Source organism: Nothobranchius furzeri, chromosome 7 (genome assembly GCF_043380555.1).
Source record: "Nothobranchius furzeri strain GRZ-AD chromosome 7, NfurGRZ-RIMD1, whole genome shotgun sequence".
NCBI lineage: Eukaryota > Metazoa > Chordata > Actinopteri > Cyprinodontiformes > Nothobranchiidae > Nothobranchius > Nothobranchius furzeri.
The window spans coordinates 52,383,258-52,396,846 of record NC_091747.1 but is presented as its reverse complement, the minus strand read 5'-3'; the positions used below and the strand labels follow the sequence as shown (position 1 = coordinate 52,396,846).

Below are 13,589 nucleotides of genomic sequence, written 5' to 3'. Positions count from 1 at the left end.
GCAGCCGGCAGAGTCCGGGGAGATATCAGCGGCAAGCTCACAGACCCGCCCGCAGCCTCCCACCCCCTAGCCGGCCGAGCCCGGGACCCAGCGACCCGGGACCCAGGGGCGACCACCCCCGCTGGGGACCCAGCTGAGCCCAGGGACCCAGACTCCACCAGACAGCCACCGGGATTGATCAGGCAGACGCCAAAAATCTTAAACCCCCTGACCCAGGAGCCACGAACATTCAGGCAGACCAAGGCACCGCACTCCACACCAGGTGTGGCAGGGGGGAGGGGAGACGAAGATCTATATCAGCAAAAGAAGTCCCAGGAGAAGAGAGCAGTCAAAGGCCCCACCCAACATATACAGTCATACACAAACACAGTCACACACTCCCTCCCTCATGCTCACACATACACATACAACCAAAGACTTACAAAAATGCACGCCGGACACCCACTCATGCTCCCCATTAGGGCTGCAGCTATCGAATATTTTTGTAATCGAGTACTCTATCGAATCTTTTTGTCGATTAATCGAGTACTCTAATAAATTACCCTTTTGTGTTTGTAAACCTTTATATCATATATTGATGAGCCAAGATGGCGCCGAGTATGGCTGCCTCGTCGCGAGCTCCACCAAGTTCCAACATTACACGCTCCATACTGTACATTAATGCCACTGTTTTGCACATACCAACCTCTGTACATTTTATATCTCTTATCTTATTGTTTACTTTATTCATTTGTATACTTAGATTAGCCATTTTAATATTTTACTTGTTTTTACATTACTGTATTTTTGCACAACTCTATTGCTGTGAAGCTCGCACACAAGAATTTCACTCGCATGTACTGTACCAGTGTACCTGCACATGTGACGTGACAATAAAAGTGATTTGATTTGATATCCAATAGCATGTTATAATTATGAAAGACCTCTTAAAATGAGCAAGCAATTGCCAGTTATTCAAGTTTTATTCAAAATTAGTTTGCATAACTTCAGCACTTAAACTTTACTTCACAGTAAACAAATGCCTGTGCAAAAAATAAGTAAACCTGAGCCGATTTTCCCCTCGTGCGAGAATCTGCTAGCCTGCAAGCCAGACAAAAACTAGGAGGATAACGCTGCGAGCGGCTGCGGCCCAAACATAACCAGAACCGCTCACGGCGCAAACAGCTCGCCGGCTGTTTCCCTATTAACACACGTCCGTTTTAATTTCCACACTTTTTTTCTCACTCTAACAAGGATTGCCAAAAGCATGTTTGCTGTGGTTTTGTCAAATTATACTGATCACAAAACATGTATTTACTTTCTTTCGTTTTCCTCCGCCACTCATAAATACCCGTGTCCTCCTGCAGAAACCCCGAGGGATAACAGACATCAATAACACAATAAAAAATCCGACATATTGTGTAAAAACTGCTATTTTTAGCACATTTTAAGTCCGACGTGTTGCTACCAGATGTAAGGTGTGAGCTGAAACTGAGCGCTACAAACGAAAAAGTCGCAGAGTCCGCAGAATATATAGAAAAACAGGCTAAAATGCATTATCTTGTAGAGGCTCCGAGTCCGCTTGCAGAAGTGACATTTACAGGTGCTGCAGCACGGAGGATGTGGTGTTGTGGTAGGCTAAATCCATTTTACTGTATTTATACTGGACTACGTTTCCCACCTTACGACGTGAAAAATTGTTCCACAACTTTGACATTTTCGGTCTTTTTCGCACTCCACCGGGGTTCAAGTTGTCCGCCATGGCTTAAGAGAAAGTTAAGTTATATTCGCTACTCGTGTGTGCATTCAGTCCAGTGGGCATGTGCGTCACTTATTTCGGTCCGGGTGAAACATGACCCCGGGCGATTGCAAAGCCATGAATTAATTAAATATGAATTAAACGAATCCTCGAGGCAGAGAATTTGACTCGAGGATTTTTTGTACTCGAATTATTCGAGGTACTCGAGGAATCGTTTCAGCTCTACTCCCCATACACACCCTATTCACTCTGGTCCCGGTACTGCTGCACATGGGGTACAACCGTCACCGGTTACCAGAGTTTTACCCTTTCTGCTGGGGTGCTGATGAGCAGGCTCCCCCGCCCAACGCTGAGCACAGCAACCCACCACCCAAGACCCCAACCAGGCGACCAGATCTCCCTCCTAGCCTCCAGCCCCAGTAAGCCAAGCAACAACAGAGGTGTGCTAAGACCCCTCCGCCTGCTCCAATATAGTGTTAGTGTGTGTTGATGAGGTGTATTCCATGACTGTGGTGAGCGGGCAGTGCAGGCATTGTCTGGCCTATGCCAGCTGATGCCACCGCACCACCCCACTTACACCCACAACCCTCGGTGTCTAAGTGCCGGTGCCCACTTCCATTTTAAACTGCATTTTGGCCTTTTTCAACCGCAGACTGCCTCGTTGAATGACATCCGTTGTGATGAGTTCATTGCCCAATAGCATGCGGAGATCGTTTGAAAGACAGCAGTAGAACCCGCCCCACGACCCAGAACCGTGATTGGAGCGTTGCCAGACTAAATAATGTATTTATTTAGTCTTGGCTTGCCAGGCTACCCATGACCTATGTTTTCCACAGAAAGGAAGTAGATGGGAAAACAAACGGGTCTACGTCACAGGGAAAACCAACATTTGTGGACTCGCCCACCTTGGCTCACAACTGCAGAAGGCTGAATTGATTTTGCAGCCAGCAGACTGCATCTCAGCGAATGTAAGCTAACAATTAGCATTAGCAACTTCACAACATGGCGAAACACATTCAGGCTTGTGTTATTTGTGGAGATTAAACGTCAATTTTGCATATTTTACCTGAGAAAGAAGAGCCAGCAGAGGCAGCGAAGAGTTGCATTGCTATTAGCCGATCAGAGGCCAGATGTTTTCATATCATTATTAGTAATGCTCCAAATTCTGCCGCCCCATCCCAATGACTACCTTCTAATTCCTGAAACAGGAGTGCCCGAGCTTTTTTCCACAGAAAACAACCCACGAGGCATTTATACTATACACTATAGCACTCTTTTTCAAATAACTATTAAATGACTCTTTTACTACTACTACTGCTACTACTACTGCCCAGTTTTGTATTAAGCAGTTACATTTTGTCAAACGTATCCAGAAATTATTCTCCTGCTTCATCCCTCATTGTAACAGAAATCCATCCCTGTTTATAAAAAACCACAGACATCTTAGTAAATTACCATATACTGCAAAACTCTAACTGCTGTGGAAGTTCTGAGATGAGAGCTGCTTAAAGATAGTATTTTGGTTTTTGCTGCACTTGGACTAGCTGTTAGCTCATCAGTCCTGAAGGATGTGAACTCTAATTCTCCAAACAGAGGCTGTTCAGGAAGCTTTTTCTGAGTAGGGTAGTAATCATGTGTAACTTTGACATAGAAACACACTTCTGGATCACAAATAAAACTAATTTATACTCATTCAGCAAGAATGTGTGATGGTTTCATTTTTCCCCTTATTGTTTGCACAACTCAGTTTAAATTTTAGATTCGTGTTTGCAGTTCCTGTTTGTGTGCACCATTATCCTCACATCAAACACTTTCCTTGGGAAGAGGATTGAGACTTTTCTTATAACACAGAAGACGGACCTTTGAGACAAGATTATATCTTTTACTTATTCTGGCATCAGCTCCGAGTTTGCTGTCAGGGCCGCTCAGGCTTTAAGGATTTTTCCATCAATGGCTGTTGTGAAACAGCTCTGTAGATTGGTTATGCTTGTGGCCAACTGACTGCAGGCTCTATGGGGGCACAGTGGTAGTCATGGTAACCACTGAAAGGGGTGTATTTTACTTTTTATTTTATTTATTTTTTAAGAGCTGTTATGCGTTGAACAAGTTTGCTCCCCTAGCATCGTGCTAGTTTTTGCTTTCTGTGTCATTCTGTTGAATGAGAAGTTCTTTGCTAGTCTGTCCATGTCAGCATCACACACACACACACACACACACACACACACACACACACACACACACACACACACACACACACACACACAGAGAGAGAGAGATGAAAGTGGCCCACCAGCCTGCTTTCCAGGCTGTCTGGCTGTCTCTGTTGGTGTCATTGAGACGTGCCCGGTACTTCCAGTCTCTCTTATTTGTCTCAATGTACAATGACCCATCATTACTGCCATGTCAAGGAGATGGAGGCAACCAATCCTGTCTGGCCCAGAGGGACGCTCACAACCAACCAGATCTGGAATCCCCATAGTTACTTGTGCCTGAAAGCCCCGGCACAGCCAATAGGAGCAGCGAGCAGCACTTAGCTATTAGAGTTTAATGGCCTGTTTCTGTTGTCATTAATAAAACCGTAACCTCTTGTAGAGAGACCTTTTTATATTTTCAGTGGGCAGTACACTCCTGCAGCATAAAGATACTCCAGAAGAGCATCATAACACGACTCTTTCGCTCTGATGCATGATTATCTGTCTGCTCACTTTACAGATCAACAATGGTACCAGGCCATTTGTCAACAGAGCGTGCTTTACCCTTCATAGTCTCCTCTGGCGCTCTGGCCAATCACCACAGCTTTGTGTCCATCCGTTTTCTGCGAGGCTGTACCATTAGCATAAAGTAGGTCACTCCAGGCCAGGAGGGAGCCAGACTCAAGTTTGCATGGTCACTACCACTTCTGTTAGCTTAGCCTGCTTCTGCCAGGCTGCTGCTGCTTTGCTCGCCTCTAAATTATGTTGTTCTCTGCTCTGTTCCTTCCTTATGTAATGGCTGAGCAGCGAACGGTGTGTGTCACAGCCGTTTCCATGGCAAGGGTAGCTGAGAACGTATCACAACACTGAATGCTCCAACCTTGGTACGGCTGCTGGGAATGACTTGGTTTCACTTCCAATGTCTCTCTTGGGTTTTATGGATTCTTTCTTATTTTTGTTGCTACGACAATCTGAAAGCAGAACATTTTCATAGAAATATTAATTTGTTGCTTTAAATGGATACTTTGATTTGACGATATGAAAAAGTTGCAATTTCTTGAACCAGTTTGTGCTAAAATGACCCTTTACAGTAGGGATGCACCAATACTGGTATCGGTATCGGGGCAGGTACCGATACGATACTAGTATCGGTATCGGTAAAAGTTAACCGATACCAATGCAGTTGCTTGAAAATGGCTTCACTATAACTTGTCATTTCTGTTCATCTAATATTTTAGTTTTGTGATGATTTCTATTCATATATTTTACTTTATATCTACCTCACAGTCTTTTCCTGTTGAAAGCAGAGAAGAAAATAAAATCTGTGGTCCAAATCATTGCATTTTTTTGTCTGGTAGAAGTATAGGTATCGGTATCGGCGAGTATTCAGATCCAAGTATCGGTATCGTATCGGTTTGGAAAAAGTGATATCGCTGCATCCCTACTTTACAGGGTTAATGAAAGGCCACCCAGCCCCTATCGCCCGCTGTGGCCAGAATATTGCACTTGCAACTTCAGAAGGCCGCTCTGTTGGGCTGACTTACCTGGCGCTGCAGTCTGCTTCCAGCACGTTTCCTGCATGTTTTAGATCATGAAAGCTGATTTATTTTAATTTAGTGATAAATCACTCCTGTAGACACTAAGGAAAGCTGGGGAGATGATAAAAATATTGGTTTATTTCTATTTTTTCAAGCTTGAGTCCTTTAGCACCATCAGGTTTTTCAGAAGGTAGCAGTAATTTATAAGACATCACTGTACTTGGGTGAATAATTGATGTTTTTTTTTTTGGTTAGCACTACAAAGTTCAGCCTGTGGTGGCTTTAAGGGTACTAGAAGAGGCCAAATCAAAGATGCCTTTGTATAAATCTCTTGTTTGTTGTTGTATTAAAATGAAAAAAATCAGGTATTTTAAAATCTAGGCTGTATTTCCTGGTGTCAGAGAGACGGCTGTAGTGTAATCCAGCGAGACGAAGGTCTACTTCAGAGTAAAAGCCTTTGTTTTATCATCCCAGCATGCCAGGTCAATAAAAAGAAAACCTAAAGCCATTAAAAAGACCTCCTCGCTGTCTACAGCAGATTTAAAAACATACACTGCGTCTTGTTAAACTGCTTCTTTCAGCTTCTGTACTGCACATTCTCACGAAAGTCCGAGTATAAAGTTTAGCATGGCTTCACATTTCAGGAATATGCACGATAAACAAACAAGCCATACTTCACTTCAGTGCTATGACATAGTTTTACTCTTAGCTGGCTCTCTGCCACGTTTACACTCTCATCCTGCCTGAACTGCTCAGCTCCCCCAGGATTCCAGAGCGACTTCTGTTACATATTAGATACATGCGTATCTCTACAGGCATCCATTCTGCAGTCTTGTCAGTCGCTAATGAAACAAATCTGTGCCTCTTACTTGCAAAATAAAGCTTCTAACTGGGGCTCAGTTTGGCAGATCTGCTGCTCGTTCAGACCTGGTCTATTTTTTTCTTCTTTAACATTTTAAATCGGTGACTATGAAGAAAATGCAATTTGCTAGTAGCTGGCACGTTCCTCTGCATGTCATCCGAAACAGCAAACAGTCTAAAGAAGCATTTTGAATTGGTTTGTTGAGGAACTTTGTCCATAACGGCAGCTAAAGACATTTTTTGGCGACTTCCTGCTCACTGTAACAGGTGAAATCCTCTCAGACAGTAACAACATGTTGTTATTGTAAAGTCACTCTGCTCTTAATGTGAGCTAGCTTAGCTTGGTTTTGTGTAACGAGCATTTTTTTCCCCTTCAGCACACGGCTGAGTGCACAGTCTGCTGCTGTGGGCAAAGCGCCGTGCTCTCATTTCTACGTCTCAGGAGAGAATTGTGCCATTGGAGAGAAATGATTGAATCTATACCTCTGCTCCATTTTCACTCATTTTCTCCTGGAGTGGACCAACTTGTGTGCCCAGAAATAAGACTTTTGTGGTGTATTCAGATGACCATACGGGCACACGCCTGATTTAGCCCTCTGTATACTTCTGCTGCTGACAACCGTGGTCAATCACTCAGATGCTGAAAGCATTGTTTTATACGTTAAACTGTCTTTTTTTTCTGTGTGTGTGTGTTTGATTTCCAGACGCTGATATGCATTGAGGATGAGTGGAGTTGGTGAAAACTCATCTGACCCTGCAAGGGCAGAATCACGAAAACGCAAAGAATGTTCTGCAGAACCTATAGGACCCAGGTAAGAACATGGTTTTGTTCACTTCACATCCTTTCTTTTTGAACATCCTCAGTTCAGAGAAGCAGAGATTAGTGCTGACCAAACAGATGAACTAACAGTTGGTCACACCGGTGCTAGTCCTAAAAATGTCAAATTGGGTCGTGCAAACCCGGCCTTTCCACTGTAAGGCATAAGTGGCGTTCTTTACTGGTAAAAGACATGTTTCTCACCTGGTGACTTTTAGATGCAAAACAGCAGCAAAAGTCCCACGCAACTGGTCCCACGAGGGCACAAAATCACTAGAGAATTGCAAGATCACGTGTGATTTTGGCAATTGACTCAAAACCAGTAAAGAAAGAGGTGGCAGTGTGTACAGTGGGGCAAAAAAGTATTTAGTCAGCCACCGACTGTGCAAGTTCTCCCACTTAAAATGATGACAGAGGTCAGTAATTTACATCATAGGTACACCTCAACTGTGAGAGACAGAATGTGAAAAAAAATCCATGAATTCACATGGCAGGATTTTTAAAGAATTTATTTGTAAATCAGGGTGGAAAATAAGTATTTGGTCACTTCAAACAAGGAAAATCTCTGGCTCTCACAGACCTGTAACGTCTTCTTTAAGAAGCTTTTCTGTCCTCCACTCGTTACCTGTATTAATGGCACCTGTTTGAACTCATTTTCTGTATAAAAGACACCTGTCCACAGCCTCAGACAGTCAGACTCCAAACTCCACTATGGCCAAGACCAAAGTGCTTTCGAAGGACACCAGGAAAAGAATTGTAGACCTGCACCAGACTGGGAAGAGTGAATCTACAATAGGCAAGCAGCTTGGTGTGAAAAAATCAACTGTGGGAGCAATTATCAGAAAATGGAAGACATACAAGACCACTGATAATCTCCCTTGATCTGGGGCTCCACGCAAGATCTCATCCCGTGGGGTCAAAATGATCATGAGAACGGTGAGCAAGAATCCCAGAACCACACGGGGGGACCTGGTGAATGACCTGCAGAGAGCTGGGACCACAGTAACAAAGGTCACCATCAGTAACACACTACAACGGCAGGGAATCCAATCCTGCAGCGCCAGACGTGTTCCGCTGCTGAAGCCAGTGCATGTCCAGGCCCGTCTGAAGTTTGCCAGAGAGCACATGGATGATACAGCAGAGGATTGGGAGAATGTCATGTGGTCAGATGAAACCAAAGTAGAACTTTTTGGTATAAACTCAACTTGTCGTGTTTGGAGGAAGAAGAATACTGAGTTGCATCCCAAGAACACCATACCTACTGTGAAGCATGGGGGTGGGAACATCATGCTTTGGGCCTGTTTTTCTGCTAAGAGGACAGGACGACTGATCTGTGTTAAGGACAGAATGAATGGGGCCATGTATCGTGAGATTCTGAGCCAAAACTTCCTTCCATCAGTGAGAGCTTTGAAGAAGAAACGCGGCTGGGTCTTCCAACACGACAATGATCCCAAACACACCGCCCGGGCAACAAAGGAGTGGCTCCGTAAGAAGCATTTGAAAGTCCTGGAGTGGCCTAGCCAGTCTCCAGACCTCAACCCCATAGAAAATCTGTGGAGGGAGGTGAAAGTCTGTGTTGCTCGGCGACAGCCCCAAAACATCACTGCTCTCGAGAAGATCTGCATGGAGGAATGGGCCAAAATACCAGCTACTGTGTGTGCAAACCTGGTAAAGACCTATAGTAATCGTTTGACCTCTGTTATTGCCAACAAAGGTTATGTTACAAAGTATTGAGTTGAATTTTTGTTATTGACCAAATACTTATTTTCCACCCTGATTTACAAATAAATTCTTTAAAAATCCTGCCATGTGAATTCATGGATTTTTTTTCACATTCTGTCTCTCACAGTTGAAGTGTACCTATGATGTAAATTACTGACCTCTGTCATCATTTTAAGTGGGAGAACTTGCACAATCGGTGGCTGACTAAATACTTTTTTGCCCCACTGTATCTGTAAAGGTATGTGGCTTGTTTTCTGTTAAGCAACAGGAAATCTGCTCATTACTTTTATTTTGAAACTTTCCAGATATTTAACACAGCTTTCATATTTGTCTTCCTGTCTGGTCAGATCTGAATTGTTGAGCTTGACGTGTTCTGGAAGCGCGTAAAAAATAAGAGTCAAAGTAGGGCTGGACAATTTATCGACATGGCTGACTAACCGATAGAGTTGCTGAAAAAAATCGATTCAAGTCTGAATCGGGGTTCTTATTTATAAAGATTCAGAATCGATTCACAAAGGTTCAGAATTGATTCCAAGAACTCAAATATTTGGCATGTTACAGGTTTGAGATGCACTTTATTGATCTTTGTTAGGAGAGTCAGTACTCCGTTTACTTTTGTGGTCCCATAAATTGAGATGATTTATGTTTGGATCTGCTGATAAGGGGGCACTTAAATGTACGGTAATTTTTTCCATACTCAGAAATTTGAGACATTCTCATATTTATTTTCTAAGTTGATAAATGAGTACTCAGGATTACTCATGTAACTTATTTCTACACATACTTGAAAAGTATTTGACCGTATTATTTTCAAAGCTACTGTTAGGTTACTACAGATTTGTTATATTTTACAAGGTAAGCAAAAATAAATGTTGCCTTTTGGTCAAAAGATTGCTTCTGTTTACAGTTTTAGAATCACTTTATTTTACATTGTAAATTTGCATTTTTGGAGCAAAACCTGTTTAAAGTCAAATAAAAATGTCCCATAGCTTTAACTAACTTGCACAACAAAGTAGTTCATCCTGGAGCTGACACTCTTTGTTAATACTGATTGTGAATCGATTTAAATTGAGAATCAAGAATCGATTCTGAATTGAATCGGCACCCCAAGAATCGGAATTGAATCAAATCTTGAGTTGCTCTAAGATTCACATCCCTACTAACCGATATCACTTTCCCTTGTCAGTAAATTTGGTAGTAAAAAAATATAAAGATGTGTGCAGGTTAGCGACATTTATGCCCCTTTAAGAAGCTGTACCACCTCGACACAAGTGATGTGACTCAACACAATACACGTGGCAACCTCATCCAGTGGACAACTTTAGTTTTTGCTCATACCTGTAGTTATCGTTATAGTGGAATTAAAACTTATTAATTATGACCAATAAGATGTGATGATTTCATATAAATATGAAATCTCAGTCGGATTTATCTTTGAAAGTTTCATCAGAAGATTCTAGGGTTCTTTGCTTCTTTAGTGACCATAAACACACTTCGTATTAATTCAGACAGAGGCAGGTATATAGTTTATAAAATTAATTTAATTCTTTTTCCAAAACTAATAATTTATACATGACAAGATTTGAATAATGAGATGTGGTGTGGTGGAAGTGAGGTGTTGTGATGGAAGCTAGAAGTTGTAGCAACCGTTCTTTGTATCTGAGAGAAATTGTGAAATCTGGGTGTAAAAGATTTTGTTGTTTGGTTCTAAACTAGAGAGTTGTTTATTAAAAACAGCATCAGACGCAATCTGTCGCGCCAAGTCTACGCACCCTTGGTGTGGAGGTTCTCGTTCGATCCGAGGGGTCGGTGGTCCCTGCCAGTGGAGTGAACCTCTGATATCAGGAACCCGTCGATAGCTCCCATAAGACCCGTCCGGTTTGCGATCCCTTGAGGTGAAGGTCGAACGCTGGAATGCTTATTCGCATCTAAGGTGGATGTTTGAGAGGTGAAGTAGCTCTGGAAAGAGCTGTCTGGCTGTATCAGCTTGCAGCGTCGCAGAAAGTCTTTTGACAGGAGGTCAAAGGAGTTGGTTTCAAACATGCTTCTTCCCGATTTGGCCGGTTCGAGGGTCAGCTGGAAACTGAATTACTTGGGAAGTAATTCTTGTTTTATTAAACTAGTTTGTTATGATTTCTGACCAAGTTTGGCCATTCAGAGTTTGACACGTTTCTGAGTATTTACCAACATCCCTCAGAAAGCCACGCCTTCCTTCAGATACAAAACTCTTAACACTGTGAATAAGAATCTTTAAAACTCTTATGTAAAGTGCATGTTAACCTTAATATGTATCTTATTGTAATGTGTATGAGTGTAAACAATGATTAACTTGTTAAATCAAACACATACTGATTTGTGATATAAATGGATCATTGTAAGAGCAATACTAATTTCAAATTCATTGATTTAAGCACAGGTTATTCAAACATTTGATGTAAACATCGTGTTCATTCGTCACACATGATTATTGTAAGCTTACGAGTTGTAAAATAATGGAGTCTTCGCTTATTCAGAGTGACGAATGTGGACGTCTGGCTTTGGCGCAGGGAGTGCAGGAATCATGAGGGAAAATGTTTATATCTGCGTTGAGGAACAATAAGTGAGCAAAGGTTTGTTTTGGGAGTCCAGATGGTGTTGCCATGAAAGGTTATTATGTTGGTCAATATGTAGGTGAAAATTTACCCTTTTGTAAAGCCCTCCACGGGCCTAAAATCTGAGCCCGGCCCGAGGAGGTGGAGCCCCAGCCCAACCCGGTCCGAAAAGGTTTTCAGGATTCTCTGGCCCGACACGAGCCCGACTTTTTTTTTTTTACCTTTCATAATGTTTTAGCGTGATAGAATGCTCCGCATTCTAATTATCTGTGAGAAGGGTTCTGCAGTAAAAAAATAAAAGAAAAGAAAGAAAAACGGCAATCAATGCAGCTTTTTTTCTAACTATTTTCCCAGCGGCAGATGAAATTTACGAACACTATATTAATTGGATGCGTTTGTAAATTTAATCTGCTCTGAAAATGCACTCTTGTGCAATTAGGAAAAAAAAGCAGCATTATAATTTTCTAACTGCAGAGCACATTTTCAGAGCGGCAGATTAAATAAACACCCCAATTAATATAGCGTTTGTAAATTTAATCTGCCGCTCTGAAAATGCGTTCTCCAGTTGTATTTCTTTTTAACTGCAGAGCGAATTTATTCACAGAAAAATAGAATGCTGCCGTTTTCATGAGAATAAACGAATGGTTTCTGACATATCAAAGTAGACATAAAATGGCATATTAGAATAGGGGCACATGTTTCAATCAGCAGTTTGAGAATGTGTTTATATAGGCGCATTTGTTAACCACACAGACCTTAACTGAGCTAACGGTGCATGAGAAGCAGGCAGGTGCTGCTTCGTTCAAGTGTTTTTTTTTTTTATGAATTCGATTAAAAATAAAGGTGCCCGGCCCGTGTCTGAGGTAATTACACAGTTGTCAGCCCGAAGCCCGGCCCAAGGGCCGGGCTGACCCCCGGGCCTAGGGCTCCAGTGCAGGGCTCTACCCTTTTGGTACGTTACAACTCCCCCCTTTCCAAGGTCCACGAGGCGTTGGACAATCTTAGAGGCCCTGAGGACTCCACAGAGGAAGACAGAGGTAGTTCTCAGGCACTGAAGCACCAGGAGTGAGGAAAAGCAAACCCCCACACAGAAGAATAGTCAGTCGATAACCCAATCAGGAAATAGTAATCCCACTTAGCGAAATCCGCAGGCAGGGACCACGATGAGAAGGCAACCAGAGCCATCAGCAGAAACAGACCAGAACCCATCGAACCACAGCGATCCGTAGCGATCCAGGAAACCATAGCAGGAAAACCATAGGACGTCCAGAACTCCAGAAGAACCGGAACTCAGAGCAGCAGAACCAGGTGATAAGGTGATGCTAGCAGGTTTGTTTTAGGAGAAATAATCAGTTTCTCTGAACTGAGGTTGTTCAATATCTACAACATGTATGATGCTGTTTACAACTCTTCTGATGGATTTCTTTTGATTTAACTTAAGAATATGTTTTCCTACTTGGATATTATTTCAACACCGCTTTAATTTCCCTTTCTCTCTCTCTCTCTCTCTCTCTCTCTCACTCTCACTCTCACTCTCACTCTCTCTCTCTCTCTCACTCTCTCTCTCTCACTCTCTCTCTCATAGTCCCAAGCGGAGCAACGAAAAACGCAACCGCGAGCACGAGAACAAATACATCGAAGAGCTCGCCGAGCTGATCTTCGCCAACTTTAACGACATTGACAACTTCAATTTCAAGCCTGACAAATGTGCAATCCTGAAGGAAACTGTGAAACAAATCCGACAAATAAAGGAGCAAGGTACAAGTAGCAACTGGTTGTGTTTTACACTTTGATGTTGTTTCCTTTTTTCTGTTTGTAACTCGGTCACTTGTTAGGATTGTCTGAATTTGCTCAGTGTTTGGATGGATTTGATATCGAAGTGTGTCAACTTTTACATCTGCAAACCGCAACTTTTGACAACTTTGTCGTGGTTTGGTATTTGGTCCAGGAATAAAGCTTTATTTTGTTATTAAAGAGTAACACAGTAGATTTAACACTCCCTCCATCGTGAATCAGAGCTGTTTTTCCTTTCAGAGCCAGAGCACCAGGCTGCTCACATTTACCTGCCAACTTTTCCTTTTCTCAGGCCTAAAGGACTTGGCTCTCATTTTCTTTTTGATCTGATAGAAA

General features: G+C 42.5%; 1 protein-coding gene across 8 annotated transcripts in view; it reads left to right on the top strand.

Moving 5' to 3' along the window:
• The window catches only part of ncoa2 (nuclear receptor coactivator 2), an 85,890-nt gene that overhangs the window by 41,784 nt on the left and 30,517 nt on the right, over window positions 1-13,589 (top strand). For all 8 annotated transcript variants that reach the window (XM_015955256.3, XM_054751144.2, XM_054751149.2 and 5 more), the window contains 2 exons: window positions 7,034-7,141; window positions 13,045-13,217. In XM_015955256.3, the coding sequence (XP_015810742.3) occupies window positions 7,053-7,141; window positions 13,045-13,217 (262 nt within the window). In that variant the 5' untranslated portion in view covers window positions 7,034-7,052. The remainder of the gene's footprint in view (window positions 1-7,033; window positions 7,142-13,044; window positions 13,218-13,589) is intronic.